The following is a 17,495-nucleotide window of genomic DNA, read 5'->3' as shown; positions in this document are numbered from 1 at the left end:
GTAGAAGTAACATTAACTACAGTTTCTTGCAAAAGGTAAAGTTTAATGAATCTGATACTGCAGATAAGGTATGTTTGTATTAAAAACTTAGAAAAATTTTTATTTTGCTTTTGCCAGTGTAATGAGCTAAGACACTGTACCCTTAAGGTTTACTTTCAAGGCCATTAGTTTAAAAAAGCAATGATTTTTACCCTTCATGTTTATGTGTAATTCAGAAATAAAATATTATTACTTTTTTCTCCTTTGGTTTATAATACTAAAAACATTCTATTTATTAGAGTGGATGGTTTACATAAATGCTTAAAGCTTGTATTTAATAAACCCAAGTGTATACTTTTTTGATACTCTGTGGCTAGTTACTTTAATTGTGAAATATTTTTGTCTACAATTGAATATATAGAGCACTTTCAAGCATGGACTTGGCACTGCTGTAAGTGGCTGAGCTGCTCCTTTGTGGGTTTAAAGCATGCCTGGAGTGGTACTTCATGCATGCCTCAATGTATATGGTGAAGTGGTTGTGCATCCTTCTGTACTCTAATGAGTACTGCATGTGTGAAGGTGGAGTGTGTCTGTATCAGAGGCCACATAAATACGAAATCTATTTTTATAAAGAAAAACCTGTATTGACTAACTTTTAAAATATTAAGTGTTAGTAACCTTTTAATGACTAGCTTGAAAAGGAACAAATTTGAGTCTATAAAATATCTTTTATAGTTGGACCTTAGATAATGATACTTAATTATAATAGATTGTTTGATAAATTGTTTCTTGTTAGGGTTTTTCTTTCCTTTGGTTTGAGGCTAAGAGATATTGAATCTGAAGTAATTTCTGATTGAAAAGGACTATGTATAAAGTAAATATGCAAATTTATGGAATTGACTATTATAGACTCTCACTTAATGCAGATATTATGGAAATATTCTGTCTTGAAGTCACATAAAATTTTTCTTAGATATTTGGACTCCTAATCTTAAATTTATTTGTAGTATAAGATTTCCTTTTAAATGATTCTTGGTTCAATACACCTCATAAGTTTTCTTCTTCCTTGCTTTTTCAGCCAGCTCACAGATTTTTTAAAATTACCACATTCTCAAATTAGATAAATGTTTTACTGATGTGGTTTTAGGGGTGTATGTAGAAGCAGTAATGATGTTTGCAGTTTTGTTTTGCTTTCGTGAAACATACTCATATTCAGTTCATAAGTACTGTGTTTAGGTCTAAAAGAGTCCACTGTTTCTTCTTAAGAAATCTGAAAATCCAGTCACTATTTGAATTTGATTATAATTTAAGCTTTCATCAGTTTCTAAAATGGTACGTGTAGTACCATCACCTTTTTTATTACGGAATGCCATAAGAGATGAATTGTAGTTAAAAGATCTGTGTTATGTGCTTAATCTTTATATGCTTCCTTTAGGTTAGATTAGATATGTTGTTATATATGAGCAATTAAAGAAATAATATATACATATATATACCAAATATCTCTCCCATCAGTGGAACACGCTATAGCTGGTATAGTACTTAGTATTGTTTTTTCCTTATGGTAGTTTACTTATGGATAGTTCACATATTGAGAATGAGATGATCTCATTCTATTGAGAGGGTTTGGTTGAAGAAATTATTTCCAAGGCATGTGAAATTTATTGAAATAATCTTGAAGAATTGCCACATGGTTTGCTTATATTATGAAAGTATTGCCATTTGTTTGGCAATGAACTTAGAATTTTCAAGGACAAGAAAGAATAAGTCTACCTTAATTGACTAGTTTCAGAAAGGACACATTTAATAACTGCTTGGAACACTAAAATTTTTACCAACTACATGATGTCTAGGTTTTAGTGCCTATTTTATTTGAAAGTGTATCTTTAAATTTTACTTTAAAATGAATGATTTTATATATTATGAAAAATAGAAAATTTGAAAATAACTAAATCTTAAGTTAAAATCAAGGTATTTAATAGGGTATACCTGGTACCATGATACAATTCCAACAGCTATCAAAATGACATAGTAGTTTGGATAGGATGTTACATGGGATGCGTATGTCTTTAGTTCAGCGGTTTCTGACAAGATATTATAGGGTCAGTAGAGTGAGGAAGACCCTTATCTCAAAGCATTTTGTGATTATTCAGTCTTTGTTACTTTAAGCTGATTAACACAAGCTGTATAAATTAGTAGATATATGGAAATCAAGGTGTATTGATTGCTCTGTGCTAGTCAGGTGACCAAATTGACTAACATTTAAGGAATTCATTATATAATGAAACTAATAAAACTTGATCATTTGTTGGGAAGTAAATAAAGTAAGAGTTTGAGAGAAAAATAGAAACAATCATACTATCCAAATAAAAGTATTTCTTCCCTCATAACTTAGGAGTTTTTTCATAAATGGAGTTCAGTATTGATTGTATTTTATAAATTGGTTTTATAGTATACTATCCAGTAAATAGAGTTTGTAATCCAAAATTTGGGATTTAGGTAATATAACCTGATGCTACTCTAAATATTCTGAGAGTTATGGCTAAAAAAATTAAATGTTGAGAATTTAATTAGCTTAGTTTCAAATTAGAAGGAACTTGGGAATAAGATGTGAAGCTATCACATCCCCTTATCTAGTGTTTCAAATTGTTCTTTCAGGTATTTCTTAAGCAGGAGTATTATAACTTGGAAGCCTGTATTTTAAGTCATCCTATTCCTTGCATGGTCTCTATATGTAGTGAAAATTCATCCAGTCATTTTTGTATTCACTGATAGACAAACTTAATAGTTTTAGTGATTTTCATAATTGTCATTTTTCATAATATAGTAATTAATTCATTTAAAAGTAAAAGTAAAAGATACACTTTCAAATAAAATAGGCACTAAAGGGCTTCCCTGGTGGCGCAGTGGTTGAGAATCTGCCTGCCAATGCAGGGGACACGGGTTCGAGCCCTGGTCTGGCAAGATCCCACATGCCGCAGAGCAACTGGGCCCGTGAGCCACAACTACTGAGCCTGTGCGTCTGGAGCCTGTGCTCCGCAACAAGAGAGGCTGCGATAGTGAGAGGCCTGCGCACCGCGATGAAGATTGGCCCCCGCTTGCCGCAACTAGAGAAAGCCCTCGCACAGAAACGAAGACCCAACACAGCCAAAACTAAATAAATAAATAAATTTAAAAAAAAATAGGCACTAAAAACTAGAATCAAAGCTAAATAAACAGGTTAAACTGTAGAAAAATATTTACATAAAATAATTACTTTTAAAAAATATTTAGCTATGATCATTTTGTCTTTGTGGTGATCATTAGTCTTCTCATGTATTGTGCCATCATTGCATATCAATTTAAGATTATAGGTTTACTAATAGCTTTATCTCATTTACTAATTTCATGTTGTAATTATCATTGTTGTTTGTCTGTAGGCATATAAGTAATGGTTTATCACATATTCCTTCAACACTGTGTTGAACCACTAATCTCTTTTAAAACTGATAATAGCATTCTTGCCTTGGGAAAATATATACTATATATGCTTAAGTTTCTGAAATGTGTAAAACATTAAACTTATAAAAAAGAAAAAGATTGCCTACAGAATTAGCTCTCTAAAAACTTTGTTTTTCAGATTCACTAGATTATCAGTGAGAAAAGACAGTCTCAAATGCTCACGCTTATGTAGTGAGCGATTTGTTTCATGTTCATTATGATATTTTAAAATAGATGTATGGTTTGGTGTTTGAATTAAAGACATTACTTGAAGACTTTGGAAATCATAGTGTGTGTTTGCATGGTCTTAGGAAGTTTCTCACAAAGTGATAAACCATAAAACTACAGTGATTACCAGAGCATATAACTCATGCAAATTTGGACTTTTCCTTTCTTATGGTCTCTGTTTTTCTCCAGTCTGCATTGGATTGGTGGCCTAAGATTGATGCCGTATATTGTCACTCAGTTGAACTTCGAAATATGTTTGGTGAAACACTTCATAAAGCAATCCAGGGTTGTGGAGCGCACCCAGCGATACGAATGGCACCGGTAAGATTAATCATGAATTTTGAATTCCACCTTCTTGCAATTGCGTTTTCAGTGTCTTTATCCCATTCTTGCTGTTTTGATTTTTCTAGAAAATCAAATGAGACCTTTCTTTTCAGTAAGTATTGTGGTATGTTGAATACTGCAATATTGTTGCAATACTAGTTAATGATGTATGTTTTCCACTATTTCAATGAGTTTAACTTACTTTTCTTAGAGATATTTTCTAACAAAATGCTGTTAAAATCTTAATGAATGTCACTTTTTCTTTCTTTTCTTAGTTTCTTTTTCCTTTAATTTTTCCTTATGAATCAAAATATTTTGATTAGCTCCTCATCTTTTGGGGGTGAGTAAGGGAAGCTGACTCCTGGGTTAGAGTGAATGTTCCTACTAATGCACAGTTTTGCCCATTGGATGTTGAATATTACACACAGGAAATTACAAATAAAATTTAAAGTTTATATTCAAAATAATATTTCATATTTAATTAAACATGCTTTGAACATTTAAAATGATAGGCACTTTGATATTAAAGTTTGACTCTGTTTAAACTTAATAAAAGTAGATATTTTCAAATAAGCATTCTCACAGATTAATACTCTTAATTTGGAAACTCATATAGAACCAATTTAAAAAGACAATTAGAAGATGGTAGAAGTCATTTCTTGGTATTCATGTATAGCAGGAGTATTATACATGGCAACTCTTGACATTGATTGGTAGTGCTTTGTCTTCTGCTTCTTATTTTCTTTCTTTTTTTTTTTTTTAAGAATTTTGGTAGGAACTTTATCAATTTATTTATTTATTTATTTTTGCTGTGTTGGGTCTTCGTTTCTGTGCGAGGGCTTTCTCTAGTTGTGGCAAGCGGGGGCCACTCTTCATCGCGGTGCGCGGGCCTCTCACTATTGCGGCCTCTGTTGTTGCGAACAGGCTCCAGACGTGCAGGCTCAGTAGTTGTGGCTCACGGGCCCAGTTGCTGCGCGGCATGTGGGATCTTCCCAGACCAGGGCTCGAACCCGTGTCCCCTGCATTGGCAGGCAGATTCTCAACCACTGCGCCACCAGGGAAGCCCTGCTTCTTATTTTCTATTCTTTTTGGCTGCTTTCGCTCACATGATCAGATGCCAACCAGTCACTGTTTTGCATGGCAGTGGGCTTCTGTGGCTGTATGTATGACCATTGTAACTACCTCAGAAAAGTCCTTGGTTTCTTTGACTTTTCTGTGTATAGTTACCATTATAGTCATATCTTGTCATTTTACATGAAAATGTGGCATGTTGTCACCTATTGGTTTTAATAGTAAATTAGCCACTTCACACTTAAAAGATAATTTAAACAGCTTTCTTCCTGGCATACATCTCTTTTTCCAAGTTCCCTCAGTCAGTAAAATATTTTGGTTTTATACAGTTCTAGTTCACTCTGATCCAGTTATCAGCCATTGTTTCTGAGGATTGTTTATCTTTGATGTTCAAATAGAGAAGTTTGCTACACCATATATTTTGGGATTATTTACCCCCAAAAATTATAGCCAAAAGAGCATGGCAGTCATGTTTTAGTAAATAAAATGCAAAGTTATCTTTAGTTTTTGTAATGCCAAGTACTTAATTTTTTAAAAAAATGAAAATTTCAATCCAAGTATAAATTAATTGGAGATAAACATAAATAATAGCTACTTAAATGTTATTAACTTGACATTCATTTTTAAAAAGTTTTAGAAAATGACTTAAACTGTTTAAAAATTATTTATTGACCTATTTATTCATTCCAAATATCCTCTGGGAAGTTAGAACTTTGACTTTTTTATTTTATTTTATTTTATTTTATTGATTGATTGATTGATTGGCTGTGTTGGGTCTTCGTTGCTGCGCACGGGCTTTCTCTAGTTGTGGAGAGCGGGGACTACTCTTTGTTGCGGTGCGCGGGCTTCTCATTGCGGTGGCTTCTCTTGTTGTGGAGTATGGGCTCTAGGTGCGCGGGCTTCAGTAGTTGTGGCAGGTGGGCTCAGTAGTTGTGGCTTGTGGGCTCAGTAGTTGTGGCTTGCAGGCTCTAGAGTGCAGACTCAGAGTAGTTGTGGTGCATGGGCTTAGTTGCTCTGTGGCATGTGGGCTCTTCCCGTACCAGGGCTCGAACCCGTGTCCCCTGCATTGGCAGGTGGATTCTTAACCACTGCGCCACCAGGGAAGTCCCAGAGCTTTGACTTTTGTTTTAAGTTTTCTGCCTCTTTCAGTAGAAAATTAATGGCCACCAGTAACAGGAATTGGTGGAAAGTTGATATTCATTTCCAATTTGACTTCAGTATCTAGTTTACCAGCTGTCTGTAAGAAAAATGAAAGAAAATGAAGCTAAATTATTTTTTTGAACAAAAACAAAACTTTATTGGTAGTCTGAAAATGTTCCCTGCATTTAGAAGTTATTTTACTTCTTAGCCCTAGTTATTAGCTGATTCTAGGAGCTACATACTATACACACTATTTATGATAAGTATTTCATAAAAGCCATAACTAGACTTACTTTGGTCCCAGGACACCTGTGATAAGAATTTAGTTTTTATTTCTAATTATTCTCTGAAAGTATCAGTATATATATAGTTTTCAAAAATCTTTCTTAAGCTGTTTATATCCGTGTATTTATATGTATACATGTGTGTGAAATTTTTTTTAAGGCATTTTTTGTTTTAATAAATCTATTTATTTATGGCTGCATTGGGTCTTCATTGCTGCGCACAGGCTTTCTCTAGTTGTGGCGAGTGGGAGCTACTCTTCGTTGTGGTGTGCGGGCTTCTCTTTGCGGTGGCTTCTCCTGTTGTGGAGCACGGGCTCTAGGCGTGTGGGCTCAGTAGTTGTGGCTCGTGGGCTTAGTTGCTCCGCGGCATGTGAGATCTTCCTGGACCAGGGATTGAACCCGTGTCACCTGCATTGACAGGCGGATTCTTTTTTTTTTAAATTTATTTATTTATTTATTTATTTTTGGCTGTGTTGGGTCTTCGTTGCTGTGCGCAGCCTTTCTCTAGTTGCGGTGAGCGGGGGCTACTCTTCGTTGCAGTGGGTGTGCTTCTCATTGCAGTGGCTTCTCTTGTTGCACAGCCTGGGCTCTAGGCGCACAGGCTTCAGTAGTTGTGGCATGTGGGCTCAGTAGTTGTGGTTTGCGGGCTCTAGAACTCAGGCTCAGTAGTTGTGGTGCATGGGCTTAGTTGCTCCACAGCATGTGGGATCTTCCCGGGCCAGGGCTCGAACCTATGTCCCCTGCATTGGCAGGCAGATTCTTAACCACTGTGCCACCAGGGAAGCCCAGCAGGTGGATTCTTAACCACTGTGCCACCAGGGAAGTCTGTGAAATTTTATATGTATGTGTATTTGTACATAATGGCCACGGGACAGCTTCCTGGCTGATACTCTTTTTTTTTTTTTTTAACTTTTTATTTTATATGGGAGTATAGCTGATTGACAATGTTGTGATAGTTTCAGGTGTACAACAAAGCAACTCAGCCATACATATACATGTATCCATTCTCCCCCAAACTCCCCTCCCATCCAAGCTCTGGCTGATACTCTTATCAGGGAAAATAATTATCAAATCTACTATGACATAATTTTTTAGGATAAGAAAATGCTTCAATTTGGATGATCCTTAAGGTGAATCTTACCCCTCTTAAGCCTGGTGAGTGAACAGTCTGACAACAAATATAGGAAGTATGGAATTTGCACTAGCTGCCAAACACATTGTTAATGCCAGGGAAGCATGATGAGATAAACAGACACAGAGATGCCAGTCTTGTAGGTTTTGCTTGAAAACTTCTAATGAAGAGCCAACTACAGTGCCCATAAAGTCTGGAAACAGTCAAATATACATAATGAATAGTTTAGAGATACTTTACGTCAGGGTTTCCCAACTTTGGCACTACTGACATTTTGGCATGGTTAATTCTTTGTTGTAGGGGACTGTCCTGTGCATTGTGGGATGTTTAACAGCATCTTTAGCATCTACCGACTAAACACCAGTAGCATCTCTTGCCCCCCAGCCAGTCATGAAAAACAAAAATGTCTATAGACATTTTTCAGATATTCCCTGGGGAACAAAATTGCCCCCAGTTGAGAACCACTGTATGACATGATATGTTCAGTGGGTTGTCCTTATTTGCATTGCCTCAGATAATTTGTGGCTCTGATAAACCTTAGCTTTCAGTTTGCTGCAGAAGTAATCAAGGAGTTCATTGTGTCAAGTTAAAATAATATGTGTTTCTAGGCTTTACAACTACTCTGTATTTTGGATATGGATAAATTTCTTTCTGTAAAGAGCCAAGTATTTAAAAATTTTTCTCCAACCAAGATCAACTCATGTCCCTATCACTCCCAGCTATCATGATCCTCTCTCTCTTTCTGGAGCTCTATAGAACCCTTCTGATTCTTCCATAAGACAGCACTGCAGGGGGGGTGGGATTAATTGGGAGGTTGGGATTGACATATATACACTATCGATACTATGTATAAAATAGATAACTAATGAGAACCTACTGTATAGCACAGGGAACTCTACTCAGTGCTCTGTGGTGACCTAAATGAGAAGGAACTCCAAAAAAGAGGGGATATATGTATATGTATAGCTGATTCACTTTGCTGTACAGTATAAACTAACACAGTATTATAAAGCAACTATACTCCAATTAAAAAAAAAAAAAAGAAGTGGCACAGGAGATCAAATAAAGAAAACAAGATCCATACACACACACACGCACACAAAGACAGCACTGCAGATATTTGAATAAAGTTATACTGTACTGCTAAGGGTTCTTCAAAAGTGTGTGTAGGTATGCGCTTTGTTTCCTCTGTTTTTACAGCTAAGGAAACTGAGGCACAAGTACTATTAAATGAATGACATGTCATCACATGGTTAGTAAATAGTCAACATTCAGTCCAGTGTCTTTCCAGTTCTTCAGCTGTCTTCCCCTACCCTTGTTTTAGCTTGATAAAAGCAGGAGCCTTGTCTGGCTTGTCCAGCACCCAGTTCCTGGTCCCTAGAACAGTATCTGGCATGTCATAGGCATCTAGTACATATTTGTTGAATTTCTTACTTGACCTGCTTTCAAAACCCTCCTCCATCTGATATGCTTCTCTTCTGGAAAGAATCTTCATTGCTTTTTTTCAATGAAAATGATATATTAAGCTCTGAGTTTAGTGTTCTAGATGTGGTATAATAATTGATGAAAACTGTTAACCTGCTGTGTCTGCATATGATGTTTCTACTAATACAGTCAAAGATTGCATTATTTTAGATTAAGCTTTTAATCATTTAAACTCTTTAGCCTTTTTCATATGAACATTGAGCCATAGCTTCTCCATTTTGTACTTTTGTAGTATTTTTTAAAATTTGAGATATTTATCTCAGCACTAATCATTTATGTTTTAAAAATAAGATAGCCTGTTAATAATATGTGTAAATTCTGCATGAAAATTTTCCTTCTTAAAGGGGATCCTGGCTCAGCACATGCTTCTTACATGCCTATAATTCAGTCATGGCCTTAATTAACTTAACAGATGGTTTTGGCCCTTTGTAAACACCTGAGTACTCTGATTCATGAATTTTTTCCTGGGCGTGACTGCCTCTCCTCTTTGGCCAATGTGTATATACCAGGTTGGATTCCTACTATTATTTGCAATGTGGAAGATTAATTAATAAACTAATGGGTGGTTTATTTTTCTTACATTTCTAGCCAAGAAATATCTTTCTTCTTTAGCATGTTATTTCTTACTTAATGTAACCCACTAATGGTCACTAATTAAAAGGTATTTGAATTGAAAAATTTATTTAAATTTTTCAAGTCTTTTCCCCCAGTTTTATTGAGCTATAATTGACCCACAGCACTCTATGAGTTTTTCCCCGGTTTTATTGAGATATAATTGACCCACAGCACTATATCAGTTTAAGATGTACTGCATAATAACTTAAGTTTCATATACTGTGAAATGATTACCACAATATGTTTAGTTAACATCCATCATTTCATATACATACGAAAAAAAAAGAAAAAAAGGTTTTTTCCTTGTGATGGAAACTCAGGATCTACTTTCTTAACAACTTTCCATACAGCAGTGTTAACTATAGTCATCATGTTGTACATCCCCAGTACTTATTTACCTTATAACTGAAAGTTTGTACCTTTTGACCATTTTCATCCAGTTCTCCCAACCTCTACTCCCTGTGTCTGGTAACCAGAAATCTGAGCTCTTTTTCTATGAGTTTGTTTTCTGTTTTGTTTTGTTTTTAAGATACCACATATAAGTGAGATCATACAGTATTTGTCTTTCTCTGTCTGACTCATTTCACTTAGCATAATGCCCTCCAGGTCCACTCATGTTGTCCAAATGGCAGGATTTCCTTCTTTTTTTATGGTTGAATAATAGTCCATTATGTGTGTGTGTGTGTGTGTGTGTGTACCACAGTTTCATGACACTTGTTTCCATGTCTTGGCTGTTGTAAGTAATGCTGCAGTGAACATAGGGATGCAGATATATCTTTGACATAGTGTTTTCATTTTCTTTAGACAAATACCCAAAAGTAGAATTGCTGGATCTTATGGTAATTCTATTTTTAATTTTTTGAGGAACCACCGTACTGCTTTCCCTAGTGGCTGTACCAGTTAAATCCCACCAGTAGTGCACAAGGGTTCCCTTTTCTCCACATCTTCACCAGCATTTGTTATCTTTTGTCTTTTTGATGATAGTCATGTCACAGGTGTGAGGTGATAGCTCATTGTGGCTTTATTTTCATTTCCCTGATGGTTAGTGATTTGAGTACCTTTTCATGTGTCTGTTGGCTGTTTGTATGTCTTCTTTGGAAAAATGTTTATTTGTGTCCTTTGCCCCTTTTAAAATTGCATTATTTGGTTTTTGCTGTTGAGATACATGAATTCTTTACGTATCTTGGATATTAACCACTTATCAATTTATGATTTGCAAATTTTTTTCCATTCCCTAGGTTGTCTTTTCATTTTGTTAATCATTTCTTCTCCTGTGCAGAAGCTCTTTAGTTTGAAAAACAACACCCCACTTGTTATTTTGTTGTTTGTGCTTTAGGTGTCATATACAAAAAAATCATTGCCAAGACTCATGTCAAGGAGGTTTTTTTTTTCTGTTTTCTTCTGGAAGTTTTATGGTTTCCAGTCTTACATTTAAGTCTTTAGTCTATTTCAAGTTAATAATTGTGAGTGGTGTAGAATTTTTCAAGTTTTACATTTTGTATTAGGCAGCCATGCTGGAACAAAATTTGTATGCTGCTATCTGAGATTGATATGATATAATCAAACTATTATTTACTTTTTGGAAATGGTTAATAAATAGATAATTTTTATATCTGCTAATTGTTCTCTGCTCCGCTCCGTTTTCCTGTGCAATGGCTACATCATGGAAGAACAGTTACACTTAGTGACACTTTAATAAATAAATTTGTTTAATGATGAAAGTTTTACCTTGATCTACGGTGTTACTTCGACTTAGAATGAAAAGAAGTTTAATGGGAGCAAACAGTAAAAACAGAATTTATTAAATGTATTTGGTAAGATGTTTGTTGTGCGATTATAAATATAAAAGCAACTTGTATTTTTAAGTTTTGCTATTTATTTTCTGTAGTGACATTCCTGTAGTACATTAGATAGTTTTTCTTCCACACTGAGGACAAAAACCTTCAGTGTTCTTGGGCATAATAACAAATGCATTTCTCACACGTAAACATTGACAGTAATTGCTGTATGTTATAGATATGCATCTCTACTTTTTACCTTTGAAGTTCAGCCTTTTACAAGGACTTTTTAAAAAATTTTTATTTATTTATTTTTTATTTATTTATGGCTTGTGTTGGGTCTTCGTTTCTGTGCGAGGGCTTTCTCTAGTTGCGGCAAGTGGGGGCCACTCTTCATAGCGGTGCGCGGGCCTCTCACTATCGTGGCCTCTCTTGTTGTGGAGCACAGGCTCCAGACGCGCAGGCTCAGTAATTGTGGCTCACGGGCCTAGCTGCTCCGCGGCACATGGGATCCTCCCAGACCAGGGCTCGAACCCGTGTCCCCCGCACTGGCAGGCAGACTCCCAACCACTGTGCCACCAGGGAAGCCCAACAAGGACATTTTTATTATGAGTCCATAGATGCTGGATATTCTCCTATCTGTGTATTTGCATATAAAAACATACATGTCAAAAGCATACATTTTTGTTTCCTTTTAAAGGAAAAGGGGAAATGTTTTGTAAGAATAGATAGAAAGGTGGTATTGGATCCAGAGTATAATTGTTGGATTTCCGGTTGAATAACATCATTAATTATAGTATTAACACAGCATCTACCATAGTATCTCTGTAATTGAAACACATTTTCCATGATTTAATTTTTCTCAAAGAATTCTTTCTCTGTTTTATCAGTGTTCTTCAGGCAAAATACATGCATTCTGTAACTTGAGAGAGATGGAATACAATTAAATAGGAAAAAGAAAATCTTACAGTTAAACTGTTAAATACAGAGATTGCCTGTATAGCATATTTCATCAATTCTAAGAAGTACCTATTTAACATTTCTGAAATTGGGGTTCATCTTATTTGTATGATGTCTTACAGTTGACAGTGAGTTTTCATTCCTTGTGGTACATAAAATGATGATGCATCTTACAGTTGATAACGTCATTGATTCTATGAAATATTTGTGTATACCTGTATGAGATGTTTTGTTAAATGAGTTGCTCACTGTATATATCTGTGAGAGCTATAGAATAAATATTTTATCTCTAATATTTTCACATTTGGAAAATTGTTTTTAGCATAGGAGTCAACCTTATATTAAAACTTTTAGTATCTTAGCAGATTTTCACTTAAACTTTATTATATAAGAATAATATAAATGTTGCAAAAATAATTTTTATTTGCTTTTCAAGCTTACTTATATTAATCTTATACTTTCTATTGAATGTTTCTACTAATACTACACATTTGGTGGTGTAAAATATGTCCCTTTATTTTTCGAAGCTTTTTAAAAATAGATTTACTTGAAAAAGTTGAATAGCTATTATCCTGATTCTGATGTCTGATTCTTACAAGGTGAATGTCATGTTTTTATTTTTAGAGTCTTACATTTAAAGAAAAAGTAACAAGCCTTAAATTTAAAGAAAAACCTACAGACCTGGAGACAAGAAGCTATAAGTATCTTCTCTTGTCCATGGTGAAACTAATTCATGCAGATCCAAAGCTCTTGCTTTGTGTAAGTATTTTTTATAAAATGCCTTGAAATTATCATACTAACTTAGTTTGGTTTAGCTGAAAAGCCAAAACCTTGAAGGTGATTGTTAGCTCAAGAACACCTACTGACCTTCCTGATCATACATGAAACCTAAGAGATCCCTAAGAAAATGAACTTACAGAGAATACTAATATAATTAGATCAGATTTCTTAACCTTTTGTCTTAATTTTTCTTATCATTAAACTAACATACTTTGGTGAGATCTTCTGTCCATACCCGGCTACCAGATTATATATTATTCAGGGCATAATCCTGGGATGGGGTTTAGATGTAATGAGGCAACCATAAGTTGAGTGCTTCCTATATCTACACAGTTGGGTTTTTAAGTCTCCAATTGCTATTGCCAAAAAATTGAGTTTTTCCATCCCCCTTTCTTCCTGTCATCAGCCTTTTAATATCACTGGCTTTGCCTGTGAATACTGTATTGGGAGGAAAAGGAGTTAAAAATGGGTATGGTTAGCACTCAGTTATTGTGGTAACTCTGCTCTTAACAGCCTCAGATGGTATTAGATTCCTGAAAGCATCACTGTATAGTACACAAGATAATTAGGAACTAACAAGTGAAAATGAGTGACAGTTATATGAAAGGATGAAAAACATGGGTTTTGGAGACATATTAGCTATGTGATTTGGGTGACTTAACCTCTCTGTGTCTAGTTTTCTTATCTGAAATATTGTGATGATAATAATAGTTCCTACCTTAGCTTGTTAAGCAGACTGAGATAGTACATGTCATGCTTTTAGGAACAATGCAAAATAAATGCATAATGAGCACTAAATAAATGTTACGTATTATTACTATTAATAAAATACAGTTAACATTAACACTAATATTATTAATGCCCCAAACATAACAGAAATATATCATGAAGCTCATAGGATAACATATTTAACTCCTGTGGAATTTCTTCAGTCCTTGGAGCGCAACATCCAGAAAAATTTCCTATTGGTTTGTTCAGCAACAGGCTTTTTAAGTGCTAAGGGTACTTTTAATTTTGATGGTATATTTTTCAAATTACTATACTATAGGAGTTCATAACTTGATGTCCATAGTTTCAAGAGTTCTTTGAGTCCTTTGAATTAAAAAAAGTATTTATGTAAATATTTTTTCTGGAGAGAAAAGAGATGAGAGAGAGAATTCCCAAAAGGATTAGTGACCCCCCCCCCCCAAAAAAAAAGGCCTATGTTGTTTTGAGCTCTTTGAAAAGCCCATCCAAATTTGGGAGTCTAATAGAATAAATTGTTAGAACTTTGGTGTGGAAAAAGTCCTAAAATCTATCATTAAGACTTTATAAACGGAATGAAATAACTTTTTCCCCTCATTTCTTTGTTATGTAGCCCAGGTTACTTGTGGTGTTGTTTCATCATGCATGTCATATATCAGCACCACTCTGTTTGCATAGCTATAATTCAGAATCAGAGAATACATCAAAGTCACCAGTGCCTTTTGTGTTAAATATTTTATTGTCAAGGAACAAGAATTTAAGCAAAAAGTGCTGTTTTCCACGTTTAAAATTTAGCAAGCAGAAAAGGAGCATTTAAAATAGAAATTATTTTCTTTGCTGCCATCTAGTGGTTAAACAACTTTTCTCAGAGTAATCAAAGGTAAGTTAAAATTGTGAAAGATTCATTGTAAATATTTGATTATTTTATATTTTACCTATAAAAATCTAAATCTTAGTAAATAGGATAAATATAGGAATAACTATTAAGTGATTTCAGTCATGGTTTTTTAAAGTAATGTGATTTTATTGTCTTCTATCTCTACCTCTCTATCCTAATTCATACTACTCTCAATTTTTCAAGCCTCCTAATTGCTCAGCTTGCATCATCTGTTGCTTTTAATCATTTCTCTGCACTGAAGTTACAGTGATATCTTCAAAAAACAAATCTTATGCTTCCTGCCCAGCTTAAAACCTTTTAGTTGAGGTTGCTTTGGGAATAAAGCAAACTCCAAATAGACCTACATGGTTTTGCAGCGTTTGACTCCCACCTACCATCTCTGCAACATCTAGCATTATATTTGTCTTCTTTACTCTAGTCATGACGGCCTTTCACTCCCTCTTACTACATTCCTTCATGCTTATCCATGCACTTGCAGTTCCTCTGCCTACAGAATGCTTCCCTATCCTCTTGACATAGTAATTCCTAATTCTGAGCTGTTATCACTGCCCTAAGGAAGCATCCCTGCCTATACCACATTTCCCTGTTACAGGTGCTCATAGCAGCATGTAACGTCATGGTTCTTTCTCATTTGCAATTTAAACTTGTTGATCTAATTATTTTATTGATGTTTGTCTTTCCCACCAGACTACATGTTCCAAGAGGGTAGGAAACATGTCTTTTTTACTTGTTGTGTCTTTGGTGTTCAGTAAATGTTATTGGGTTATTAATGAATGAATACAAATGTCAGAAAAATAGGCAAACAGTTTTTGAATTATAGATACACTGGGGTAAGGGCTTACCTTAATTGTTGTAATGGGAAAGAGTGTGTAGTTAACAAAATAAAATACGGGCACTAATTGTATTGGCCTCACTTAAATGAACCATATATGCTTGAAGTGTAAATAGATTCTTCCAAGTTACAGGAAGCATTTTAGTCTCTTTAAGTAGGTAGACACTCACATTTATATACCGCTTTGTTTTGTATACAATGTCTTTCCACAATGAAAAAGCCTGAAGTATGGGTATCTGGAGGTGTGGATTCTAGCCCTGTGTGGATTTGGGTAGGTCCTTGTACTGGAAAAGAGGGCTACACAGGATAATCGTGTAGTCCTCTTCAAGCATGCACATTCTTTGCCTTTCATCACAACAATTTTAAGATCCCAAACCAGAAGTTCCAAATCAGAGGTATATTATTTAGCCAATGTAGTGTTGCTGAAAAAAAATTATTTACTTCCATTATTGATGTAATTTCTTAACTAAAAAACTAATACCTAGTTTTTGTTTTCTTTTAATTAGGATTTTCTCTGGATATTATTCACATTAATGAACAAGTATAGATGTAGATTAAGAGAATTCTTAACAAAAGCAGTTTTGATTTTTTTTTTTTAATCCCACAATTATTATTATTTTTGAGGTAAAATTCACATACCATGAAGTTTTTACCTGTTTAAAGTGTACAATTCACTGGTTTTGGTATATTTACAAGGTTGTGTAGCCATCACCACTATCTAGGTCTAGAACATCTAGAACATTTTCATCACCTCAAAAATAAACCTAGAACCCATTAGCAGTCAGCCTCCATTCCCTCCACCCTTCAACCTGTGTCCAGCGATTTTTTTTTTTTTTTAATTGAAATTTGCTTTTTTCTTTGCAGAATCCAAGAAAACAGGGGCCTGAAACTCAAGGCAGTACTGCAGAATTAATTACAGGGCTCGTCCAACTGGTTCCTCAGTCACACATGCCAGAGATTGCTCAGGAAGCAATGGAGGTAAGGGGAAAATGAACTCTAGGCTCTTGAAGGTAAAGTTGTAACTACGTACATTCCTTTTTTTAATCTATTCCTTTTAAATTTTTTCTTTAATTTTTATTTTATTTAAAAAATTTTTTTATCCAATTTTTAAAGGTTACTTTCCATTTACAGTTACTACAAAATATTACCTATATTCCCCATGTTGTGCAATACATTCTTGAGCCTATCTTACACCCAATAGTTAGTACCTTCCACTCCCCAGCCCCTGTATTGCCTGCCCCCCAAACTCCCTCCCATTGGTAACCACTAGTTTGGGCTCTGTATCTGTGAGTCTGCTTCTTTTTTGTTATATTGACTAGTTTGTTGGATTTTTTAGATTCCACATATAAGTGATATCATAAAGTATTTGTCTTTCTCTGTCTGACTTATTTCACTTAGCATAATGCCTGCTAAGTCCATCCATGTTGCTGCAAATGGCAAAATTTCTTTCCTTTTTATGGCTGAGTAGTATTCTGTTGTATGTATATGTATTCATTACCACATCTTCTTTATCTATTCATCTGTTGGATGAATGGACACTTAGGTTGTTTCCATATCTTGGCAGTTGTAAGTTATGCTACTATAAACATTGGGGTGTATGTATCTTTTCTAATTAGTATTTTTTTTCTTTCTGATATGTACCCAGGAGTGGAATTGCTGGTCATATGGTAGTTCTATTTTTAATTTTTTGAGAAAAAAACTGTTTTCCACAGTGGCTGCACGAGTTTACATCCCCACCAACAATGTACAAGGGATCCCTTTTCTC

At 34.8% G+C, this 17,495-nt stretch overlaps 1 protein-coding gene across 9 annotated transcripts in view; it reads left to right on the top strand.

Moving 5' to 3' along the window:
• The window catches only part of NF1 (neurofibromin 1), a 260,230-nt gene that overhangs the window by 89,110 nt on the left and 153,625 nt on the right, over positions 1 to 17,495 (top strand). For 6 of the 9 annotated variants that reach the window (XM_082371271.1, XM_082371274.1, XM_082371276.1 and 3 more), the window contains 4 exons: positions 401 to 430; positions 3,877 to 4,008; positions 13,101 to 13,235; positions 16,595 to 16,708. In XM_082371271.1, coding sequence (XP_082227397.1) covers positions 401 to 430; positions 3,877 to 4,008; positions 13,101 to 13,235; positions 16,595 to 16,708 — 411 coding nt within the window. The remainder of the gene's footprint in view (positions 1 to 400; positions 431 to 3,876; positions 4,009 to 13,100; positions 13,236 to 16,594; positions 16,709 to 17,495) is intronic. The other 3 variants (XM_082371270.1, XM_082371275.1, XM_082371273.1) reach the window with 1 other exon arrangement.

Source organism: Balaenoptera borealis, assembly GCF_965194805.1.
Source record: "Balaenoptera borealis genome assembly, chromosome: 20".
Classification (NCBI taxonomy): Eukaryota; Metazoa; Chordata; class Mammalia; order Artiodactyla; family Balaenopteridae; genus Balaenoptera; species Balaenoptera borealis.
This window is presented reverse-complemented; position numbering and strand designations above follow the sequence as displayed.